Source organism: Antennarius striatus, chromosome 2 (genome assembly GCF_040054535.1).
Source record: "Antennarius striatus isolate MH-2024 chromosome 2, ASM4005453v1, whole genome shotgun sequence".
NCBI classification, from domain to species: domain Eukaryota; kingdom Metazoa; phylum Chordata; class Actinopteri; order Lophiiformes; family Antennariidae; genus Antennarius; species Antennarius striatus.
Window position 1 is genome coordinate 23390096 of NC_090777.1, and position 24407 is coordinate 23414502.

Below are 24407 nucleotides of genomic sequence, written 5' to 3' on the forward strand. Positions count from 1 at the left end.
GCCTGTAAACCCGAGTCAAGTATAACTTCTTCTGCCAACAGAACAGAACATGCTGATGAAAAATCTACCCCTGCTCACCTCCCTCCCAGTTATGTACTGGTCTCTTTTTAGAAACAGGTGGAATTCCCATACTGGTTTCAAGTAACTTGGACTTCATCGTTGCATAGCGCCACACTCTCACATACATATATTTCAAAATATGAACGAACTCCTTTTTCAGCAAAAAAACAAACACAGAAACCTGCATGTGAGAGAATTTAAAGATTACTTTAGATGTAATCTGATCAGTGGGGTGCAGCTGTGAAGCATGTGACCCGTCACAATGGTCATAGACAGGTCAAGTCAGAAGAAACACAGACCCTTAAGGACATTGAAATCAGCTGAGACTGATTGCATCCAAAGGTAAAGTATCCTCTGGAGGCCATGAATGTCTGTCAACCCTACTACACAGATACTTCACCGGTGTGCCAGCAAGAGAGGTTGTGTCCTGAAACAAATGGAACATCAGATGATCTACAGAAGTCAGAGCTTAATATTTGAAAAGGCTCTTTGGTGTTTATCTAACTTCATATCCAATACTGATCCAATATTATCACCAAACATTAATCTCCATTTGAGTCCATCACACCCATCTTCAGTTGCACTTGGTTCACTATGGTGTAGTCTTACCTGTGATCTCATCGAGAGGATTCGGTGCCTCCAAGATGAATTCCCCTCGACTTACTGCACTTAAGAGGATTCTTGGTCTGATGCCATTAGAGTAGATTTTGGAAATTAATATACAAGCTGGAGGACGTGATACGCTTGCATAGAAATTATGCAATCTCATGCTGATTTGAACGGAGTCCGGGTGACTCTGCATGCAGATCATGTGCTCTTGATGGTATACTGATAAACTGAGGAGGGTGGCTCTCTTAAGATCCCAGCATGTCTCACTGGCAAGAGGTAAAAGGAACCTCAGGGTGGATTATTAGAGCACTGACTGATTAAAAAAATTTAGAGTTCTGCGGGAATGTTAAAACGTCACATTTATATAACCTGTTCTACTTCGAGCCAGGGACACATACCTGAAGTGTGTTTGCAGAGTATCCAGCTGCTGGTGTGAATGTGATAACTGTCAAATAGAGATGCTCGGGTAACGTAAACTGTCATCTGCATCAATTAATGATAGTGTACTATAAAGAAAACAATAACTATGTAAATGCAAATTAGGTATAAGATATGAAAATCTGCTTCACCAATAAGGATTAAATAATCATTTACTTTTTCAGTATTAGAAGAAGCCCAAATCACCTGCTGTATTTATAACAAGAATATTTAAAATTCATATTGCCGTACAAAAATAAATGGTGACATCAGCCTACAATCAATTCTAATAAGGTAATGTTTAGCATGTATAGTATTCGTCATTTGCAAACTAGTACATAATGTAAACAAAGCTGGGGCTGCTGGGAAAATAATTGGATTTGGTTTCAAGTCGGTCCAGATAGGCTGTTTACACCAATAACGGCATAGGGGCGTGGTCCCATACTCGAGTTCCACTCCTTTTTGCAGGGTTGACGTTGAGGCAGATTTACACTAATTAAAAACCCTGAAGGCCTAATGGACCATCTCACATTTAAGCCTCATCTGTGACCAGGTCAAAACTAACAGTAACTTCTCCCCGACACCCGGTTATCACTGCATAGGGAATAATAATGAGGCACCGGAGGGCCTGCACGTACTCCGTTCTGAGGAGTCACATCTCATCCTTGCAGATGGTGACAGGATAGTGAAGGGCCCATCTGAACACTTCCAATAATAGCCACGACTAAAATAGACAGTCGTCACATGAAATCAATAATGCCACTTAGATAATGACAGAGTATCCTGGCCGGTGTCCCACACACTGGCATCTGTCTGATCCAACCGAACTCAATTCTTTCAGCTTTTTTACTGCACTTTTCTACATAAAACTGTGATCAGACTAAAATTGTTTTATGAATGGAAAGTTCTCCATTACAAGTGATTGTTTCCATACGAGCCACTTGAGTCGAATAGTGATAAATACAGGGTATTAAGTTTCTGTGGGACTGAGAAGGTGGACAGGTTAACGAGGGAAACAAGTGCTGTCATCTTGCGGCCGTTAAATGACACTTCAGGTATCCAGACAGCCGCTGAAATGCCTGGAATAAAACGATCGTTTCAAAGTAAAGTTTGAATTTATCACCTAAAACTGAATCTAATCTTCATAGATTCTATTCTAAAAATAGAACTACTCTATCGGGTTCATCTTACAGGTAAAACTGTCCCATCTAAAGTTATGTACAGAAAGTATTTTTAAAATACACATACAATACAAAATGCCAATCATGCCAACCAATTTCACAATAAACCACTCTGATAATTTGAAATCAACACTTTTAATATGACCAACAATAAATCACAAAATTAATTCAAGCAATTCATGTCAGCAATTTAAAAAACCCGCAAATTTTAAAACAATCATGCACTGATGTATAAAACAAGCCAACATCTAAAATTACAGTAAGCATTACAAGAACTAGATGAAGACTAAGAACAAGAACTACAACCCAGGCCAGGGCAACGTTGCAGGTCTTCCTGCAGGAGTATTCAGATTGTTGATGGGTCCGCTCTCTGGCCTGCAGTCAAACATGACAAAAGACAAGTGGGTCAAAACAGCTAAACCACAATGCTATAAGAAGTTATCCACAAACAAGTGTATAGAGCTGAATCAGACAGCTGGAGACAACTTACAACTCTTTCAGGCCCGTGTTCACACCAAACACAAATGGAACTACAGGATCACCAGCCTCTGCAACACAAAACCATTGTTACCTTTAATCATGACAAATCAGTTCAAGGTCTGGTTCAGAATGAACGAGAGAATTAAATGAATATTTGGTGAGAATTGTTTCAGAAACGGCAATGAAGATATATATATAAAAAAAATAAATCCAGCACTAACGACAAGGAAGTTGAAGATGCTAACAATACCTTCCTCCCAATCCTCCGTCATGTTTGGGTTCACCCAGGTCCTGACCGGGGCCCGCAATTTACAGAACCCAGTGGAGTCACCTGTCAACAGAGTCCAATATATCTCATGAAAAACAAAGTACATGTTGTTTCCTCACTACTATTTGTATATGGATATGAATTCCTTTTCGCAAAAATCTCTTTTTGATTTTGTGAGTAATAATCTTCAAGTATTCTTGTTTAATGTTCAACAGTTCCTTTTTTCTGTTTTTATTTTTTCAAAATGTGATTTTTTTTATCAGAGCATTCAGCAAACCAATTCTTGATTGATTCATACGTCATAAATGCAAAAGGCTGCAATAGCTCCGTTTATTTAGTTGTTTTGTTTGTTTATTATTTTCCTGATATTAATATTTTTTAGTTTCACATGAATGAGATCACTTTGTAATTTGTTTTTTTGTGAATAAATATGTTTTTAAAAATGACAAAAGAAAGAAAGACAAACTTACGTTCTTGTTTGTCAGGTTTTCTGTAGTCACAGGTTTCAATATGGTGACGCAGTTCGTGTTCCGGGAACAGGTGACGAGCGTTGAAAGGGCAGGTTTGTAGCTCCCTGGCCAGTTTAGGGTGATTCTACAGCAGGAAGAGAAAGTAAGCAATTAAAGTTATGCTCCTGCATAGTAATAGGATGTTCCTATATAAGGAACCAAACTTCTAGAGCACTCAAATCACAGAAGGAACTAAATATAACCGCAGCACCATCATCACAGACATTGGTCCACTTTACTTGCAGTACTGGCATTAGAACTGGCCATCTGTAAAGTTGCGTTACGAGCTCCTCACCATAAAGATGCTGATTCATTAAATATTTGTTGTTTCTAAAACAAATATTTACATTCTCATGACCACCTATCAGAATGTCCTTATAGGCCCGAGACAACTGCGGAGTGCATTGATGGTTTTGCTTTTTGTCACTCTTTATTCACTAGGTTGATTCTCAGAAAGGTCTCTATGTCCCATCCGGTTTGTTTAAACTTGAGTCATCACTGCCCTCATGTGGATGTACTAGCCCTGTGTTGATTTTACCCAATGGCGCTTATGCTGCTGAATGGGGCACTGATAGTTAAACTACAGTATATGTACTCAATAAACGAGCAGCCAAATGTAAAAAAAAATATGAATCCATGCTTCAGCAAAGAACTTTTAAAATATATCCCGACAAGGATTCCATATAAATCCTTGGTCCACTTTACTCACCTTGCGGCACTTTATAAGATGGTACGGGAAGCGGCTGACCCGGATCTGGTGGTTCTTGTCATAAGGGCACTGCACAAGTTTGTCTGGATCATCATTTCCCTTCTTATCTTTAAAATCACAAGAACAAATCAAAGCATTTCACTGATTAGTGTCAAACAGAACTGAAGATGCTGACAGTGTAGAAGAACATTTTTACCACCTTCTTCTTCCAGGTTTGCCCTCACAGCTGCAGCAGTAGCCCTGTGTGGACCGCAAGTGGTTCCAAATTGAAAGGTGTTTGCCATTGTAGGTGAGATCTGCTGAAGAAACACCAAATAGACGAATGGAGAGATCATTCAAGAGAATCCAAACTGGACTGGAAGAAGACAACAATGCAAACACCAACTGGCTGTTAGTTGCATGTTCATTCTACACCATCAATACATAACTTTATTCAATTTGAAGGGCTTCTTGCATCTATCAATGACACTGTTTTCAACAGGATTACACAAAAACATCCACAAGACGTTTGGATGAAACTTCTGATGGATTCACTGTAGTCCCGTTCATTAAGTTTCCAGGTTCCGTTGGAATATAATTTCTTTTCTTAACAGTTTCTTACATGTAGATCGAAACTTTTGGTAGAATTTGTTAAGCTTTAAATAAAACAATTTTTCAACTTTTGCCCTGAACTCATGATTGAAGGAAACGCTGCCTGTGGTCATGTTCGGACGGTAAGAGTATACTTACCGCCTATTAAGCTGATAAATAAAACACCTCTAATTGTCTAAAAATAAAACCCAATGTAAATTCAATATTCTAAACTTTCTTTAAAATAGACTAAGATCTAGGCTTCCCAAAGCAATGCAGTTTCTCGTTGCCATTACCATTCATTGAACAATCAACAATTCGCCTTTTCTTTACTCCGCCTCTTCCGTCGAGTCATCGTCACGTTAATCACGTGATTCGCCGCCAAAACGGCGGGCGATTGGCTACAGATCGCCACTTTCCACCAAGGTAAGTTTCTACCATGTCAGCGTTCCCTTCCATACCTCAGTTGGTAGAGCGGAAGACTGTTAGGTGTCCATCAGAGGTCGCTGGTTCGAATCCGGCTCGACGTTAACATGTACAGTACTGATGTATAGTTTCGTAAAAGATGCTCAATTCACTCTCAGAAAAACCTGCCAACTTCCCCGAGGCTTGATTCTCGTCCTATAAGAGTAAAAATGCGCTTCTTCGACGTTTTGGTGAGTGGAAGTAGACATTATGGTAATTACGGTAACAAATACGGATTTATCAAACGTTTGCACCCATTTTCGTGTTTCATAGTAATTTTTTCAGTCATATGGACAACATTTATTTTATTTTTAAAATTTATTTTATTTTTTATTTATTTTATTTTTTCTCTCCAAAGATAATCAGATATTTATCCATGTCAGTGACTCCTGGACACCCAAGTAAGGTCTGGCACAGTAAAGAGGGCCCGCACGTACTCCATTCTGAGGAGTCACATCTCATCCTTGCAGATGGTGACAGGATAGTAAAGGGCCCATCTGGACACTTCTAATAATACCCACGACTAAAATAGACAGTAGTCACATGAAATCAATAATGCCACTTAGATAATGACAGTGTTTCGTGGCTGGTGTCCCACACACTGGCATCTGCCTGATCCAACCGAACTCAGTCTTTCAGCTTTCACTGCACCTTCTCACATAAAACTGTTATTAGACTAAAATTACATTTTGAATGAAAAGTTCCCCATTAAAAGTGGTTGTTTCCATAGAAGCCAATTGACTCAAGTGGTGAGATTATATAAAGGGTATTACAGGTTCCATATTATGCTTTTTTTAATTAACGGTATTCTGCCACCAGATGACCAACTACACTGTATTTGAAATGTCTTTCCCCAAACTGATCCGTGGTCCTCAAAATCTAGCAGTTGGTAGGGTTGTAGGGTTAGGGAGGACTACTATGCATATAGACCTGAGAAAAAAACGTTTTTTCATAATAGGACTGAGAAGGTGGACAGGTTGTCTACTAGTGGTACAAGTGCTGCCATCTTGCGGCCGTTAAATGATGGTTCATGTATCCAGACAGCTGCCTTCATGTCTGGAATAAAACGATCATTTTTAAAGTAAAGTTTGAGTTATTACTTAAAAATCAGTCTTATTTTTCATGATTCTCTTGTAAAGGTTCGTCTTACAGGTAAAAACCGTCCTAGATGAAGTTATCCACAAGTATTTTCAAAATGTGCACATTACCAAATACGTCGTGTCAGCCATTTTCATAATAAACCACTCTGATTATTTGAACTCAACACTTTCAATGACATAAAACAAGTCATAAAATTCTTGTGATACAGCTCTTGGCTTAATTGTGTTATGCAAGACAGCCGGGAAAACAAACATGCAACAGTGTGAACATGCCCATCATCTGCCAATATAATATGAATTACAATATTTGCGATAACACAAGAAAAACTGCACTCTTGAAGCAACAAGAAAATAATTCGAGCCAATTATTGGACAAATTAAAAATCTTAAGAACATTTTTAAAAACAAGCATCCATTGGCTCATGTATGGAACAACCCAACATCTCAAATTAAACATTATTGTATTTCCCATGCCAGGGGATCGTTGCAGGTCTTCTTGCCATAGTATCCAGATTTTTGGGTCTGCTCTCTGGCCTGCAGACAAACATGACGAAACACAATCGAGTCAAAATAATTAAAAAACAATGCCATAAGAAGTTATCCACAAATGAGTATTTAGAGCTGCATCAGCCAGCTGTAGACAACTTACAACTCTTTCAGGCCTGTGTTCACACCGAACACAAATGGACCTACAGGACCATCGGCCGCTGCAACATAAAACCATTGTTACCCTTAATCATGAGAAATCAGTTCAAGGTCTGGTTCACAACGAAGGAAGAATGAATATTTGGTGAGAATTGTTTCAGAAACTGCAATCAAGATAAAAATAAAAAAATCCAGCATTAACGACAAGGGAAGTTGAATATGCTAACAATACCTTCCTCCCAATCCTCAGTCAAGTTTGGGTTCACCCAGGTCCTGACCGGGGCTCGCGACTTACAGAACCCAGTGGAGCCTTCACCTGTCAACAGAGTCCAATATATCTCAGAAACACAAAGTACACATTGGTTATTCATTGTGAAGAGAGCCAATCTCGTGACAATCTTACAGTCTTGTTGGTCAGGTTTTCGATGCTTGCAGGTTTCAATATGGTGACGCAGCTCGTGTTCGGGGACCAAGTGACAAGCACTGAAAGGGCAGGTTTTAAGCTCCCTGGCCAGTTTAGGGTGATTCTACACCAGGAAGAGAAAGTAAGCAGTGAAAGGTATGCTCCTGCATCATCATGTGTTCCTATAAAAGGAACCAAACTTCTAGAGCACTTAAATGACAGAAGAGACTAAACGTCAGGTAGATGCACCATCGTCACAGACATTGGTCCACTTTACTTCCAGTGCTGACATTAGAACTTGGCAATTTTTAGATTTGTGCTCTTTTTGAACAGTCGGTAAAATTGTGTGACAAACTCCTCACTGTAAAGATGTTACTTCATTAAAGCTGGGATGTTTTTTTTTTTTTATCAACAAATATTGGCGTCCTCAAGACCACCTGTCAGAGTGTCTGTACAGAACCAAGACAACTTCTCAGTCCAGTTTACCATAAAATAAATGGGCCCTTCTGCAATGTAAACTTTAAACATATTCTGGCAAAGATTTTTTGTCCACCTGACTCACATTACGGCACTTTATAAGATGGTACGGGAAGCGGCTGGCACGAATCTGGTGACTCTTGTCAAATGGGCACTGACGAAGTTTGTCTGGATCATAGTCTCCATTCTCATCTTTAATGTCACAGGAACACATCGAAGCATTTCACTGATTAGTGTCAAACAGAAATGAAGATGCAGACAGTGTAGAGGAACATCTTTACCACCTTCTTCTTCCAGGTTTGCCCTCACCGCCGCAGCAGTAGCCCTGTGTGGACCGCAAGTGGTTCCATATTGAAGGGTGTGTGCCATTGAAGGTGAGATCTGTTGAAGAAACACAAGTGGAGAGATTATGCCATAGAATCCGAGCTAGATGAACAAACTGCTGCACCTGTTGCCAACAGGTGCACCAGATTATCCTTCTCCGCAGTGTGATTTCCCTGAAGGTAAAGATTTGCTGCTTGCAATGGGAGCAATTTAGCTACAAACCCTTACAATTCAAGTTTTAAGAGATTAAATCTTACACCCATTAATTTTTCAGTTTCCAACCTGTCGTTGCATTTAAATCTTTTTAAGGGATCCTTACCGCATGAAGTAAAACCTTGCTAACCACTATGCCCCTAAAGTAATCGCGAATATATCCTACTAAACTAATACATTAACATCTTTAGTTTATCTTAGAGAACATCGTCATTTTTTTTTTTTTGCAATTGTGACAAATGAAGTTTTTTAAAATTTAAATCAATATTTTAAGTTTTGGCCCACCTTTTTCTGAAGCTGTCGTTATCGCGTTTTTTTTTTTCTTTTTCCTAACAACCAAAGCTCCAGGTGTTTTCGTCCACTTCTACCGCCAAAAGACGACGTCACGTACATCACGTGACTGCCTGATAAACCCGTGAATGATTGGCTACAGAGCACCAATCTGCGCCAAACTAAATTTCTAGTCCCGCCTCACTGAAACCACAAATTATAAGGCGTTATAATTGGACGGTTATTGGCATTTTTTTCAGGAAGTAACCAGCAGCATATCGATAGTATTGCTCGCCATGAAATATTGTATTCTGTATCACCTACATATGCCTCACTGTCACATCGGGATTCACATCCAGATTACGCAGGTGCATGACGTGTCTCCTTCGATAGCTCAGTTGGTAGAGCGGAGGACTGTAGGTGGTCAGCAGAGATCCTTAGGTCGCTGGTTCAAATCCGGCTCGAAGGACATCTTTTGGCGTTAACATGTACCGATGTATACTTTGAACAAAATGCTCAATTTACTTTCACAAAAAACAGCCGACTCCCCAGAGGCTTGATTCAAATGCAGAGAAACACGTCAATGTTTTGTAAAAGAGCGCATGTTCTTAGTTTTGGTGAGTTTTAGCAGACATTACGGTAATTACGGTAACGGAACGCTCTCCTTTAAGCGTCATTACGGTACCAAACACGGAAGTGTTGTCAAACATGTCGCTGACTAGCAGGGGTATGTGTTCCCGTTTGTCCTTGATTCGGTTGTATGGTGTCGGGACAAACAGCGCTAATATTGGCCTTTATTCGAATCATGTATCTTGCCAGTACAGGTATGTTTAAAACATTTAATTTCTCGTTTACGAATTGTTTTTTTCCCCCATCTCGCTCCAGGCTTTGCTAAGATAACATGTAATGCTAGCTTGCTCAAAAATGGCAGATGGTTCTCTATGTAACCGCAGTTCGTAGCTTTGGTGTCTTTTATAAACACCCCACGTAGAACTACCAATATTTTTGTTGTGTTGTTGTATTCTATACACAGATACCAATGATTTCACCTCTATGTTAATTTCTGTGCGCTTATCTTGTGGATGACTCATTCAAGTTCACGTCTTCTTTTCCAGGCTGCAGCTATGCAGACATTATTCGTCGCCCAACTTCGGACGAGGTATCGGTCAATATGTTACCTCAACGATCCAGGCCGTAAACAGCAAATATGAAAGCTTTCTTAAAAGGCGATTTCCTCGCGTTTATACGATCCATTTCACTTTCACGCAAGGTAATTCCACTATTCACTTTCATTCTCTGTGTTTTAATCAAAATTGATTCTCATGATGCAGTTTGTTTTTTTTACAATCATTAAACGTTTTGTATCCATCATTTTATTACAAATCACTAATGCATTTTGAAGCAGGTGATTGAAGCATGTAAACTAGGAAAATAACTTTTTTTCTGTGATCATTTGTGTGTATGTGAAGAAGAGGTATGTTATGTATTTTCTCCTGGAGCGAACAGGCGAAGTACAAGTATATGTAACAGATGTAATTTTATTTTATACTTAATTCCAGGTTTGAAATTAATGTTCCAAGATTTTAAAGAGATTAAAAGGATTTCAATGAAGATGAGATCTGAGGGCTTGGGGTTCCACGATTTGCCCTACAGGGATATGGAGAAACTGAGACAGGTGGGCAAGGAGTTTTATCTACAAAGGTAAATTATGTTTTTCAATCAATCACACAATCCAAATGCTGGGACTAAATTTCCAGATTCAAGGAATTAGGCGGTCTTATTTCACATTAAATCAAAATTGTGTTAATATTATCATTTGTCATGTTTTTTCGTTTATCATAGTTTCACTTTCTTCACATTTGTCTTGCAGAGTCGTAAATATTTAATCAAGGCCCTTCCACTGGCGTTGTTGTCCCTCCCTCCTTTTGCCAACTACCTGGTTTTTGTCTTGATGTAAGTTACTCAGAATTATTTCATGCCTCCCTGAATATTTTATTGATTCCTGGGTTCCTCTCCTGTGCTGCACCCATTGATGTATTCCTTAACATCTCTGTTCTGTCCGCTTGCTGCAATTATCCTCTCTGAATGGCTGCCAGGTACTTTTTTCCACGCCAGGTCCTGATCCCTCACTTTTGGACTCCCAAGCAGAAGGTGGAGTTTTGGGGTCAGTACCATTCCCGACGGGTCCAACACCATCTGCCGCTGCTGAAGGAGCTGGAGGATATGAGCCGGCAAATCAAACAGGGTCATCCACAGAAGCAGCTTCAGACCCTTTGTGCTCAAGTGAGTGAAAACATGAAACATATAGAATATCACACGCAGAAGACACCTGCTCTTATAGACTGTTTAAAGCACTTTTAAGTGTTTCTTTATTACACGAGTGTGCGCTGCATTCTGTGAGTCTCTGAACGCAGCGCACTTCCGAATGCTGTCAGCCAGTAGCATGCACGTATGGTATCATGTGACTACCTACTAAAAATCTGCGATGTAGTGAAGCCGGGCATCTTGAAGCCCGGATAAGCGAGGGATTATTGTACTGTAGTTATATTGAATATCAAAACTTATTGTATGTAAATATAGACTCCTAACTGAAGTTGAAAACTACCACTTCTGATTCTGATTTTGCAAACCTGTAAGCAGATATAGACAAGTTAAAACGTGTTTGGTTATTCCATGAAAGTCTGACCAACAATTTTTCTTTATGTTCAGGTGCAAAGTGGCAAAAACCCCAAAGTGTCTGAAATCCTCGCAGTCCGGACCCTCTACTCTGGACTACTCCTGAATGTCATGAGTGTGGATCACTTGGTCAGTAAACAACCTGAAACCCCCCACACACACATACTTTAGCTTACGTGGCCACCACTAGAATGTCTCCTCTGTCTGCCTTCATTACCAAACCCAGAGGCATATCGGTGCACTGCTCTTCCTGACACCATACCTCCCCGGTTTCCTGATCGAGCGACGGCTATACAGCCATGCCCTGGAGCTGCTCCAGCTGGACCGGGCCCTCACCAACCTGGGCCCTCATCAACTAGATGACTCAGAACTCAGACAGGTCAGCGTCTCTGAAATGCTTGGAAATTTTACCATATAAGGTTTTGATGAACGCTATTGATTCTGAGGTTGTTTTAAAAACAGAATTTTGTTCTTTTCAGGCTTGTTTTCTGAGAGGAATCAATCCTTATACTCTTAGCATCAAACAGTGTCGTGAGTGGCTGTCCGTGTGGCTGCAGGTGTCAGTGTCTTTGAAAGGTAGGTTTCTGCGTTTTTGAAGAGTTTTGACTGCTGCTTTCTGTTTGAGGTGATTGAAAATTTATATTCACTTATTCGGCTTAGCATAAAGTGTTGATCATACCTCTTGTGCTATATCAAGCTTTATGTTCCAGCAAACGTTAAAATATTTTGACATATAAACTAAAAACATGAGATCACGTCTATGCACTGAAAGAGAATTGAAAATATTGAGCTATTCCTGTTTTCCTTCTGTTTTTTATCCTTGATTTTACAGAATCAGAGCGGATGCTGCTTTTACACAGCATCTTATTTCTCTCGACCAACTACCCCAACGGTTCCGCCCGACACTGACAGGAAGCCTGCAGCAATCTTCCCTGGCTGTTATATTATGATCAGCACGGATTTGTGCGCTCTGCAACATCTTGTTTCTGCAACAAAGAAAAACCCCTCAACATTTTAGAACTGTTGGGAAAACGCCTGAAATCCATAGCAGATCTGGCACGGAGGATCCCTCTGTTTCTATAGACTTCTGAATGGTCCTGTTTGACAGAAAGTTAAAAGTTCTCATGTACATCATATTGGATTTAAATGTATTGTGATTTACTGAAATGTACTGTTTACTAAGCTTAGAATCCGTTACACAACAACAAGGACAAGCAGAGAACTGTTTCAGATTCAGCAGCGTTTTGTTATTTTGTGGATCTGATCTTTATGAGTGCTGCTAGTCATGCAAAAACTTAACTTTTAAAAAGGTCGTTTGGTAGCAACAGACTTTTGAGAGGACAATTTTATCCAATGACAAATTTTTACTCTCAGGCACATAAAATTTTGTCCTTAGTTGTTTTGTTTTTTTTGGAGTAGAGATGTGTTGCCACTTTTTTGTTTACTTAATGTTTTCTGGCTCTGGATGTTTCAGTTATGATTCTCTGGGTCAGAACACCATTCAACAGAGTAGTTTTTCAACAGTCTGAGGTGAAAGGAGCTGTTCTGGTGTTTGGTGTAAAATTGTCATTGGCTTCCTGTGCCTGTTAAGTTTATTCACTTAAAAAATGGTTTGCAAAAGTTTTTGGATGTTGTCTTGCCTTGAGAGTCTTATATACACCGTGATGAAAAGTCAGAAATAAAACATCATTCATTTTTCGGTGCACATGTTTTCTGTTTTAAAAGTACAAGCAAAGCCAGGTTTCTTTTAAAGAGTATTTAATAAAAATAAAAAACCAGCAATACATAAAAACTTAGCTCCATACCTGTCAACCTCATCGGATGCTCACCTTCAAGTGTGTCCATTACAATTTCCCCAAATTACAAAAAAATAAAATAAAATTGCATAAAAGTTTAAATCCTAAAAATTGACATTAAATTTATTTTAAGTCGTCTTGACAAATAATTGACTTCTTTGACTCTGGCATTCCTTCAGGGTTGACATGAATGTAGCGTCAGAACAATCTCAATTCTCTAACAGGAACAACAGGAGATGGCGCCACTAACAACAAGAACACATTCATATGCTGCCATTTCCTAACATTAGTTCTAGGTTTACTAGGTCTGAAAGCAGAAACACTGAATTAATGATATGAACAACGAGTTCTACTCCAGTTCTCCTGCTGGAACATCAATCACAACTTCGGATCCCCTGCGGATGCCTTTCATCAACATACAGGACAAGATAATGCCCATGACCTGGAGAGAATTTTGTTTTTATCAGACAACACAATCTTTCCATGGATCTTCTCAGATCAAAAACAAAATATTTTAAATTCAGAATCTAATGAGTAAAATCAATGAGACATTTGCTTCTGTTGAAGCTACGTACCTGCAGGAAGACAATAATAAGAACTAGAACAATCACCCACATGATATTTGACTGCAGATAATCCGCAATAGCATGCTGACAGCCCTGCAATGACAACGAACAGTAGACATACATTCAGTGGGGACTTTTCCCTGGTTCATGTGTTCATTGAGAAACACGTTGCCGCACAGTGACACATCGTTTTTGTTTTGCTCATGGCTTTACTTCTCCAAACCTTCTCTCAGTGCTTATGAAACTGCTGGAAACTGATTCATATTGTTGCAAACTGGACTTGGACAAGTGACGCGATTCAGAAACCGACTTCAAGCTGTGTCCTAATGGGAAATATTTGTGACATGCTCCACATGTGAGCAAAGACACTCCTGTTGTTTGCCAAAGGTTTGGGGTCAGTTAACACATTGAGGCCTGCAAACACACTGCTGTTTGCGACACATCACAAAACAGAAGCCTGATGGATGCCAGTGTGTCCTTTTCAAGCACTGAATGTCTAGTTGACAGTATTTAACTGTTACCTAGGGTCATATTTTAATGCTTTTTATTACATATTTACAATTTGTATGAGTAATCATATAATACTGTATTACTAATAATGATATTTTCATAGTTAAATGAACGATCATGATGAAAGGTTTCAGATTTCCTACGAGCAAAGGCATCAGACAAGAATAGACTAAGCTACAATGAAAGAACTTAAATCTAATGTAGTTTGGATTTAGAGTCACATGAAGAAACATGAAAAAAAAAACAGTCAGAGATGAGAGTCAGAGAACAATTGAGTGAATGTCAGTGTGTGCCTATTGTGCAAATGTGGGTTAAACTTAAGACACAGGCCACTCTTTAGAATCTTTAGCTCATCCTCATCTCATGTCAAGGAGGTAGAAGCTGATGTTGGGACCTTATGAGGCAGTTTCTCACTATTTCAATCATCGGGGCTTTACCTTCTGGTAGACTATGTCAGCATTTGTCATGTTTCCGATTCCACAGCCTACAGTTTCCTTAATACAGCAGGAGTCGGGCACAGTATCCTCCTCAGGCAGAAATTCGCCCCAGTCGACAGAGCTGTTCACACCACAGCACTTCAGCTGGAAGACAAAATGAATCAAATGAAAACTATGACAAGATGACATATCCTGTGCTAACAGGGCAAAGAAACACTAAGCCAAGCCATGCATCTCAATCCAAAAGGATGTGACAGTGTTATATAAAGGTGTTGTCGAACTGTGTCTGGGAGAGTTTACACATAACTCACATTCTGCTGTGTGAGGTCCACAATTAACTTGAATTCCTCCGTACTGTTCTCGTAGTGGGAAAGTGTTTCTTCCATGCTGTCCCTTATTAGTGTTGAGACCTAGATGGACACAAAACAATCCAGGTTAGAAGTGCTGCTTCAGTGGGCTTCTGTCAAATGCACGGTTCTGCACTCACTTTGTTTCTGAAGATGTAGCCACTGATCACTGCACCAAACTGAGTGATGCTGATCAGCGTAAGCAGGACGGCAAACTGAGGGACGGATTAAAAGGAAAAAAAATCACAATCATCCACAGATATGCAGCAGAGGTATGAAGAAGTCATTGATGACGTTGTGACAGCGTGAGAACTTTTGAATGAGGCCCCGTTGAATTATAAGGGACTGTTGGTGTGCACAACTACAAGGAATTACCATGGCGACGATGCAATAGCTCTCTTTCCAAGCTCCGCAGCAGCCGAGGAAGGCGATTAAGAAGATCGCCACTCCCACTGCTACGACCAAGATGGGATAAGCTGACCCAAGTGCATCATCTATCTGGATGGTCTTGTGCATAAACATTTGAATCATGACGCCCACGACAATCAATACTAGGCCACAAATCTGCAGGAAACAGGAGATTAGTTCGAGGTGGAATTTTCTGCTTTCATACTATTATATAAACAACAGTGTTTTGTTGGATAATCTAAAAACAGTGGAAAGAAAGGTTTGGGGGAAAAAAAGCTTTTGGTCAAAGTCAACCACCAACAAATACTGTTAGAGAGAAAATTAAGCAAGGTTTAATGTACTTTTTTGAAACACATCTGACGTTTAGCTCAATCCTTTTGGCTCAACCTGTCACAAAAAACAAAACAAAAACATAAAACCTGAAACAATTTTTACAACTAAAGTTCAACTCCATCCGGTTTTTAAAATGAAAAGAACACACACACACATACACACAGACACTGAAGGTTACTGGCAAATTAAACCAGGGGAGCGACACGATAGCTTGGAATATTTGAGCTTCATGCTGGAAAAACATTTTAATATAATTACATCTTCATCTGCCACATCTGGTTTTTAAACTCACCACTAATACCAAACACATACATACGAGGTGTGTATTAACTTAAATCTTTGCAATTCATTGACTGTTCACAGACCATTAATTAATGGATTATAGCACAGTAATAAAGTTGTGAAGAGATACATGGTGATTTTTAAGCATTTATTAATGTGCAGTTATAACTGCATGTATAATGAATGACTGTGCTTAATTTATTCATTAATTCATTGTCTTAATTAAAAGCTTGACTGATAGAACACATAGATCTGTTTATGACTACAATATCACTTATCAATTTATCATGCAATTTTTAAGTATGTAGGATTAAATTAAAACATTACTTGTGAAAATGATTTTTGGTTGTACAGTAGTCCTAAAATAAAATCTGAGAAAGAAGGAACATATCTTCATCACACTCTACTTCATCTGATCCTGTGTGAGATGATTATTTTGTCTGTGATTGAGGGTGAAGAACAACAAACAACATGTTCATCTATCACATCTGGTCATAGCCTTGACACTCCATCACCAACACCTCTTGCTCTAAAGCTCTCAAACACACAAAGAGGAAAAGGCCAACGTGTTGCATCCGGGAAACTTTCAGGTTTGTCCAGGATATTTGAGATGTGTTTGAGATATTCCATGCTTAGATACATCTGATATTAAACAAACACGTGCACCAGTCTGCATACAAGGATGATTAACTCATTGCATGGTTGTCACAAGTCATGTGTTTGTACATCAGCTGACTTAACAGATGACAACATAAAGTATGTTGACTGAAAACTTGAAGGCTAAAACCAGAGGTCATACTAAAAGTCACAGGACTCGAGGAAATGAGTCACAATAAGAATCCAGCTGTGAAAATGGCAGAAAGGATAAACTGACAGATAAGAAAATTGCACATACACTTGCAGGACTTCCTGTTTGCTGGTTCTGTTCATTTTGGCCACAATGGGCTCCCTTCAAGTCTCAAGACACTTCATCAGCATTCACTGCTACTCACCCAGAAAAGGAGGTTGAAAAAGGACATCAGGTACTTGAGACATTTTACTCCCCAATTCAGACCCATGGCTGAAGAGGATCAGTTTTCTGGATGAAGACAAACAGTTATTGTTAAGTGATATATCCACGAGCTGTGGTAAAAGTAGATAAATTTTAAGATCATAGCTGATACGAAGTAGTTAGTGCTGAATAATAACAATTAGATACGTGAACTCACTCTATTGCAGTAAAGCTAACATGTTGCCATTGTTCTACAGGGTTTAATTAGTTTATCAAAAACGATTGTATGTTTACAACTTTACAGGCTTATATGACATATAAAGTAGTTACAAAGTGGTTTTAAAGTGGTTATAAAGTGTTTGTGCCATTTAGTGGAAGAAAGAAGGCTTGTCCTGGTCTGCCCGGAACCGTTAATCACAGCCAACAACAATACCCACTTTGTTACAACTCACAGTAAACAACATTTAACCCAGCTTCATCCACTCATCCACAATCAGGTTCGCAGGGGCAGCCAGGAACACCTCCCCAGGGAGGCGTCCTGGAGACATCCAAGCCAGATTTCCAAACCAACTCAACTGACTTTCTATGCAAAAGAGTGGCAGATCTCTTCTGAGCTTCTCTGAGGGAGACACCAGCTACCCGCCCGAGAAAACCCATTTCAGTTGCTTGTATCTGCATCAACACTTATTGTATCAGTTGAACAGTTTAACTTTTTAATTCGATAAAAAACCCTAGATAACCTAGAGTCATATGAGTAACCCTAACCTGTTTCAGGAAGCGAGGCAAGTGAACTGCTTGCGTTTGTTACCATAGTAAAACACTCTCCGGAGCTAACCTTGACAGGAGGTTTTACTCCAGAAACCTCTAGTCTAGAGGGTTTCCTCTCGATAATTTGGCCATAGCTCTGTTTGATCATTTAAAAGAAAATCAGTCCGTATTTTAGAGGCATTTTAGAGGCAAACGTGGCATGTTTGTTTGACGAGGATCCCATTGGTGTCGGTGGAGCATTATTGTACCATGTTCAGGTGTTCCATCATATCTAGACAGTTGTCTTTATGATCAGTACCGTTTCACATCCCAGTCCATTAAACACATTCACAACCTAATTCATTGTCACATACTACATTTCTGATGTGGAGGCAAAGTGGTCTGGGTTGGTTCATTACCCACGGATGTATGATCTTACCTGAGCAACAGACTAACGTGGTAGGTATCTTAAAGGTTTGCAATAACTCACTTGTCTCCATCCTTCAATCCACTCTAATATATCCACTATGCATCACAGGAGACTTTGATGACTTTTATCTTGGAGGACAAGGGTTACCCATGGCAACCGAGGCTGCTGACACATTACACCTTCCCCTTTCGGCTTTTCCCTTCATGGGTCGCCACAGCGAATCAGTTGCCTCCATCTACCCTGTGTTCTGCATCCTCTTCTCTCACAACAACTACCTTCATGTCCTCTTTCACTACATCCATAAACCTCCTCTTTGGTCTTCCTCTAGGTCTCCTGCCTGGCAGCTCAAAACTAATCCTTCTACCAATATATTCACTATCTCTCCTCTGGACATGTCCAAACCATGTCAGTCTGGCCTCTCTGGCTTTATCTCCAAAACCTCTAACACGGGTGTCAAACTCGATCAAACAAGGGGCTGAAATTGAAGAAACAGCCTATGTTGCAGGCCAAATAGTTACTACATTTATTGTTGCTACAATATTTTGACCAAAAAAAGGTCAATTTGAAGAGATTACAACTGCTTTTCCCTCAATAAAATAGATTGGTGTTTCAGCTGGGACATGAGTTTCAAACATGTAACATAGTGGTGTTAACATAGTAAAAGACTCTCTTGAGCTAACCTGGTCGGGAAAAGGTTCTACTCCAGAAACCCAGGGTTACCTCTATCAAAGTTGCTCATGTTTTATTTCTTGGTTCTGTTGCATGGAGAGTTTTACCGTAGTTCGGTTTGATCATTGGAAAAAACCTCAAGTCTATGTTTTGGAGGTATTTTAGAGGCAAACATGGCACATTTATTTAACAAGGATCCCATTGGTGACGATGTAGCATTATTTCACCAACAATTAAATATTATTATACTGTGTTCAGATGTCCCGTCATATCCAGACAGTGATCTTTATGATCGGTAATGTTTCACAACCCAGTCCATCACAAACGTCCATGACCTAATCCGTCCTGACATTTGCTGCATACATTTCAGTATGGAGGCAAAGTGGTCTGGGTCGTATATGACTCACAAATATATGGTCTTACCTGAGCGACTGTAACGTGGTAGGTGTCGTAAAGGTTTGCAATAACTCACTTGTCTCCATCCTTTAATCCACTCTAATATATCCACTATACATCACAGGAGACTTTGGTGGCTTTTATGTCTGGAGGACAGGGGTTACCCATGGTAACTGAGGCTACTGACAACTTACACCATGGATGTCAAACTCAACCACACAAAGGGCCGAAATTAAAGAAATAGCCTATTTTGCAGGTCAAATTGTTACTACATTTAGTGTTTCTACGATATTTTGACCTAAAAAGGTGAATTTCAAGAGATTATAACTGCTTTTCCCTCAATAAAATAGATGGGTGATTCAGCTGGGCCATGAGTTTCAAACATGTGCCTTACAGTGAACCTGGCCCCACACAGAACTTCCAACTTTGCTCACTGCAGTATGAGAGCCCAGGTGGAGATGACCATAGGCCCGCTGAAAGCCCATTTCCAAAGCCTACGTCACCTCAGGACGATTCCTGAGAGGGCCATTGATAATGTGATATAATTGTGTTGTAAGGTGGTTACTAAAGTGTTTGTGTCATTTAGTGGAAGAAAGAAGGGGTTGTCCTGGCCTGCCCCGAACCATTAATCACAGCTAACAACAATACCCACTTTGTACAACCCAAAGTAAACCAACACTTTGAGTTAATTCGATAAAAAAAAAACCAATAACCCAGAGTCAGATGAGTAACCCCAACCTGTTTCACAAAGCGAGGTAACTGAACCTTATCTTTATGATCGTAATGTTTTACATCCCAGTCCATCACACACATCCACAACCTAATCCATCACATCACATTTGCTGCAGACTACATTTCAGATGTGGAGGGAAAGTGGTCTGGGTCGCTTCATGACTCACGGATGTATGGTCTTACCTGAGCAACAAACTGTAACTCGATAGGTGTCGTAAAGGTTTGCAGTAACACTTGTTTCCATCCTCCACTGTAATATATCCACTATACATCACAGGAGACTTTGGTGGCTTTTATCTGGAGGACAAGGGTTACCCCTGGCAACCGTGGCTGCTGACACTTTACACCACGTGTGTCAAACTCGATCACACAAGGGGCCGAAATTGAAGAAACAGCCGCTGCTGACCCCTTGCACTGAACCAGGCCACCCCCACAGAACTTCAACTGAGTTCACTGCAGGACCAGAAGCTGGGTGGACATGACCACTGACCTGCTGAAAGCATGTTTCCAGTGCTTACATCACGTCAGGATGATTCCTGAGAGGGCCTGTCATAACTGTATTGTTCTTAATACAACTGCCATAATCAGAGGAAAACAACACCCTACTCTACAAACTGAAGACCCCGATGACGATCCCGTCCACCTGCCAGCTATCCAAGACAGTACCAGTACATGTCACAATCTATAACACACAACCACAACCTAATCTGATTCAACATTCACCGTATAACAAATCGCAGCCACACTCTCACATCCCAGCAGGTATTGTGTGGAGTGGCTGCGTTAATTTATTTTTTTTCAAACAGTGGTTTTCTATACAATGGAGGAGATGCTCAGCGTGCCCCACCTTGAAACGACTTTTACCCTAGATTGTCAAAACCCATCAGAATCATCAAGGAGGACTTCCACAGGATTGCAGGTGAGTGATGTAGAAATCTAATAAATTAATTTGAAATTATATTCTCTTAATGATATTGTGCTGCAACCTCAGAATTGGATTAGTAACGTTAATTTCTTTTAGAATTTCCCAATTTAATTGAGTGCATAAATGGCACCACATTCCCATCAAGGCTCCCTCACATAATAAAGCTGATAATGTGAATAGGAAGTCCATTAACAGCGTAAATGTGCGGGTACAGGTAGATTGACCATTGTTTCAATAAGTTAAAGATGACATCATAGATAAACTAACATCTGTCTAGATCATATGTGATGCCACAGACTACATTTCTGATGTGACGGCCAAGTGGTCTGGGTCGCTTCATGACTCACGGATGTATGGTCTTACCTGAGCAACAAACTGTAACGTGGTAGGTAACGTAAAGGTTGCAATAACTCACTTGTCTCCATCCTTTAATCCACTCTAATATATCCACTATACATTACAGGAGACTTTGATGGCTTTTATCTCTGGAGGACAGGGGTTACCCATGGCAACCGAAGCTGCTGACACTTTACACCAAGTGTGTCAAACTCAATCACACAAGGGGCCGAAAATGAAGAAACAGCCTATGTTGCAGGTCAAATAGTTACTACATTTATTGTTCCGACAATATTTTGACCTAAAAAGGTCAACTTGAAGAGATTTTAACTGCTTTTCCCTCAATAAAATAGATTGGTGATTCAACTGGGACATGAGTTTCAAACATGTGCCTGGTTCACTGTAGAACCAGGCCCCGAACAGAACTTCAACTGGGCTCACTGCAGGAAGAAAGAGGGGTTGTCCTGGCCTGCTCTGAAACCATCGTTAATCACAGCTAACAACAATACCCACTTTGTTACGGCCAAAAGTAAACCAACACTTATTGAATCAACAATAATTTTCCGAGACATACGCAGTTTAACAGTTTAATTGGATTAAAAAAACTCAAGATAATGCAGAGTCAGACGAGTAACCCTAACCTGTTTCACAAAGCGAGGTAACTGAACCTCTGAATTAGTTAAAACAGTAAAAGACTCTCTGGAGCTAACCTGGTTGGGAGAAGATTCTACTCCAGAAACCCAAGGTTTCCTCTGTTAAAGTCACTCATGTTTTATTTCCTGGCTTTGTTGCATGGAGAGTTTAACTGTAGTTCAGCTTGATGATTAAAAAGAAACTCATTCTATATTTTAGAGGTATTTTAGAGGCAAACATGGCATTTATTTAACAGGTGTCCTGTTGGGGACGGTGTAGCATTAATTCACCGACAATTAAATATTATTATACCGCGTCAGGTGTCCCGTCATAGCCAGACAGCGATCTTTATGATTGGTAATGTTTCACGTCCCAGTCCATCACACACGTCCACAACCTAATTGATCTTCACATTTGCTACATACTACTGTACATTTCGGTGTGGAGGGAAAGTGTTCTGGGTCGCTATATGACTCATGGATGTATGATCTTACCTGAGCAACAGACTAACGTGGTAGGTATCTTAAAGGTTTGCAATAACTCACTTGTCTCCATCCTTTAATTTACTCTAATATATCCACCATACATCACAGGAAACTTTGATGGCTTTTATCCAGAGGACAATGGTTACTCATGGCAACCGAGCCTAATGATCCCTTGCACTGAACCAGGCCACCCCCACAGAACCTCAACAGGGCTCACTGCAGGACCTGAGGCTGGGTGGAGATAACCATTGGCCTGCTGAAAGCCTGTTCCCAATGCCTGCGTCACGTCAGAATGACCCATGAGAGCGCCTGTCGTAGAATTGTGTTGTTCTTCATACTATTGCCACTATTAGAGAACAACACTCTACCCTACAAACTGAAGACCCCGATAATGACCCCGTCCACCTGCCAGCTGTTCAAGACATACAGGTTCACGTCCAAATCCACCACACACATCCACAACTTAAACTAACTCCAAATTTACAGTATAAGAAATCGCAGTCACGCTCTCACATCCTAGCAAGTATTATGAGTAGTGCTGCGTTTAGTTATTTATTTTTCTTTGCAAATGGTAGTTTTCTATACAATGTGGGGGATGCTCAGTGGGCCTCGCCTTGAAACGACTTTTACCCTAGTTTGTCAATTTCCCTGAAGAGAAACCCATCAGAATGATCAAGGAGGTGTTCCACAGATGTAGAAGTCTAATAAATTTGAAATCATATTCCCTTAATGACATTGTGCTGCAACCTCAGAATTGGATTAGTAACTTTAATTTCTTTTAGAATTCCCAAAGTAATCGACTGCATAGATGGCATCCACATTCCCATCAAGGCTCCCTCACATAATGAAACTGATGATTTGAATAGGAAGTCCATTCACAGCATAAATGTGCAGGTACAGGTAGATTAACTACTGTTTCAACAAGTTAAAGATGATATCACTGATAAACTAACATCCGCCCAGATCATAAATGATGCTGCAGACTACATTTCTGATGTGGAGGCAAAGTGGTCTGGGTCGCTTCATGACTCACGGATGTATGGTCTTACCTGAGCAACAGACTGTAACTCGATAGGTGTCGTAAAGGTTTGCAATAACACTTGTTTCCATCCTCCACTGTAATATATCCACTATACATCACAGGAGACTTTGGTGGCTTTTATCTGGAGGACAAGGGTTACCCCTAGCGACCAATGCTGCTGACCACTTGCACTGAAGCAGGCCACCCCGACGGAACTTCAACTGAGTTCACTGCAGGACCAGAAGCTGGGTGGACATGACCATTGGCCTGAGGAAAGCACGTTTCCAGTGCCTACGTCATGTCAGGATGATTCCTGAGAGGGCCTTTCATAACTGTATCTTCTTAATACAACTGCCATAATCAGAGGAAAACAACACCCTACCCTACAAACTGAAGACCCCGTATGACGACCCCGTCCACCTGCCAGCTATCCAAGACAGTACCAGTACATGTCCCAATCCATAACACACAACCACATCCACAACCTAATCTGATTCAACATTCGCCGTATAACAAATCGCAGTCATGCTCTCACATCCCAGCAGGTATTGTGTGGAGCGGCTGCGTTAGTTTTTTTTTCAAACAGTGGTTTTCTACACAATGTAGGAGATGCTCAGCGTGCCCCACCTTGAAACGACTTTTACCCTAGATTATCAAAACCCATCAGAATCATCAAGGAGGACTTCCACAGGATTGCAGGGGAGTGATGTAGAAATCTGATAAATTAATTTGAAATTATATTCTCTTAATGACATTGTGCTGCAACCTCAGAATTGGATTAATAACTTTAATTTCTTTTAGAATTTCCCAATTTAATTGAGTGCATAAATGGCACCACATTCCCACCAAGGCTCCCTCACATAATAAAGCTAATGCACAGCGTTAATGTGCAGGTACAGGTAGATTGACTACTGTTTCAATAATTTAAAGATGACATAGATAAACTAACATCTGTCTAGATCATATGTGATGCTGCAGACTACTTTT

The 24407-nt window shown here is 40.2% G+C and overlaps 4 protein-coding genes and 1 non-coding gene across 6 annotated transcripts; 2 read left to right on the forward strand and 3 right to left on the reverse strand.

The window, feature by feature from the left end:
- Positions 1-30: 30 nt before the first annotated feature.
- Positions 31-4654, reverse strand: LOC137611331 (gametocyte-specific factor 1-like). Of its 2 annotated transcripts, XM_068339471.1 has the most exons (6): positions 4433-4654; positions 4234-4340; positions 3486-3609; positions 2998-3078; positions 2758-2815; positions 31-2642 (listed from the first exon to the last, which is right to left on the reverse strand). In XM_068339471.1, the coding sequence occupies exons 1-6, from the start codon at positions 4566-4568 to the stop codon at positions 2567-2569; spliced, it is 582 nt and encodes a 193-aa protein (XP_068195572.1). In that variant the 5' UTR covers positions 4569-4654; the 3' UTR covers positions 31-2566. The 2 variants fall into 2 exon arrangements, with proteins under 2 accessions (XP_068195572.1, XP_068195580.1); XM_068339479.1 differs by lacking the exons at positions 4234-4340; positions 4433-4654 and adding an exon at positions 3764-3793.
- A 1931-nt stretch (positions 4655-6585) lies between these two features.
- LOC137588482 (gametocyte-specific factor 1-like) lies at positions 6586-8792 on the reverse strand. The gene is made up of 7 exons (XM_068305601.1): positions 8716-8792; positions 8178-8274; positions 7979-8085; positions 7417-7540; positions 7246-7329; positions 7018-7075; positions 6586-6902 (listed from the first exon to the last, which is right to left on the reverse strand). Exons 2-7 carry the CDS (start codon positions 8260-8262, stop codon positions 6818-6820), a joined length of 543 nt encoding a protein of 180 aa, XP_068161702.1. The 5' UTR covers positions 8263-8274; positions 8716-8792; the 3' UTR covers positions 6586-6817.
- Positions 8793-9083: 291 nt separating this feature from the next.
- On the forward strand, positions 9084-9169 carry trnay-gua (transfer RNA tyrosine (anticodon GUA)). The gene is given in 2 exon segments: positions 9084-9120; positions 9134-9169. It is a non-coding gene; the product is annotated as a tRNA-Tyr (tRNA).
- A 226-nt stretch (positions 9170-9395) lies between these two features.
- Positions 9396-13066, forward strand: letmd1 (LETM1 domain containing 1). Its single transcript, XM_068336692.1, has 9 exons — positions 9396-9524; positions 9816-9970; positions 10260-10375; positions 10571-10653; positions 10797-10983; positions 11410-11505; positions 11603-11755; positions 11856-11952; positions 12209-13066. Exons 1-9 carry the CDS (start codon positions 9409-9411, stop codon positions 12283-12285), a joined length of 1080 nt encoding a protein of 359 aa, XP_068192793.1. The 5' UTR covers positions 9396-9408; the 3' UTR covers positions 12286-13066.
- Positions 13067-13156: 90 nt separating this feature from the next.
- On the reverse strand, positions 13157-17113 carry LOC137612762 (CD63 antigen-like). The gene is made up of 7 exons (XM_068341465.1): positions 17048-17113; positions 15408-15596; positions 15173-15247; positions 14997-15095; positions 14686-14829; positions 13748-13831; positions 13157-13614 (listed from the first exon to the last, which is right to left on the reverse strand). Exons 1-7 carry the CDS (start codon positions 17111-17113, stop codon positions 13522-13524), a joined length of 750 nt encoding a protein of 249 aa, XP_068197566.1. The 3' UTR covers positions 13157-13521.
- Between the last annotated feature and the right edge of the window lie 7294 nt (positions 17114-24407).

Coding starts and splice junctions, on each gene's coding strand:
- LOC137611331 (XM_068339471.1), bottom strand. CDS start 4,568: ATGATCTCTCCATTCGTCTATTTGGTGTTTCTTCAGCAGATCTCACCT. Junction 4,341..4,432: donor GGCAAACCTGGAAGAAGAAG/GTGGTAAAAATG, acceptor GTGATTTTAAAG/ATAAGAAGGGAAATGATGAT. Junction 3,079..3,485: donor AAAACCTGACAAACAAGAAC/GTAAGTTTGTCT, acceptor CTCTGTTGACAG/GTGACTCCACTGGGTTCTGT.
- LOC137588482 (XM_068305601.1), bottom strand. CDS start 8,262: ATGGCACACACCCTTCAATATGGAACCACTTGCGGTCCACACAGGGCT. Junction 7,076..7,245: donor GACTGAGGATTGGGAGGAAG/GTATTGTTAGCA, acceptor TTTATGTTGCAG/CGGCCGATGGTCCTGTAGGT. Junction 6,903..7,017: donor AACACAGGCCTGAAAGAGTT/GTAAGTTGTCTA, acceptor GTTTGTCTGCAG/GCCAGAGAGCAGACCCAAAA.
- letmd1 (XM_068336692.1), top strand. CDS start 9,409: ATGTCGCTGACTAGCAGGGGTATGTGTTCCCGTTTGTCCTTGATTCGG. Junction 10,984..11,409: donor TTCAGACCCTTTGTGCTCAA/GTGAGTGAAAAC, acceptor CTTTATGTTCAG/GTGCAAAGTGGCAAAAACCC. Junction 11,756..11,855: donor ATGACTCAGAACTCAGACAG/GTCAGCGTCTCT, acceptor TGTTCTTTTCAG/GCTTGTTTTCTGAGAGGAAT.
- LOC137612762 (XM_068341465.1), bottom strand. CDS start 17,113: ATGGGTCTGAATTGGGGAGTAAAATGTCTCAAGTACCTGATGTCCTTT. Junction 15,096..15,172: donor GCTACATCTTCAGAAACAAA/GTGAGTGCAGAA, acceptor GTGTCCATCTAG/GTCTCAACACTAATAAGGGA. Junction 13,615..13,747: donor TTATTATTGTCTTCCTGCAG/GTACGTAGCTTC, acceptor AATTCTCTCCAG/GTCATGGGCATTATCTTGTC.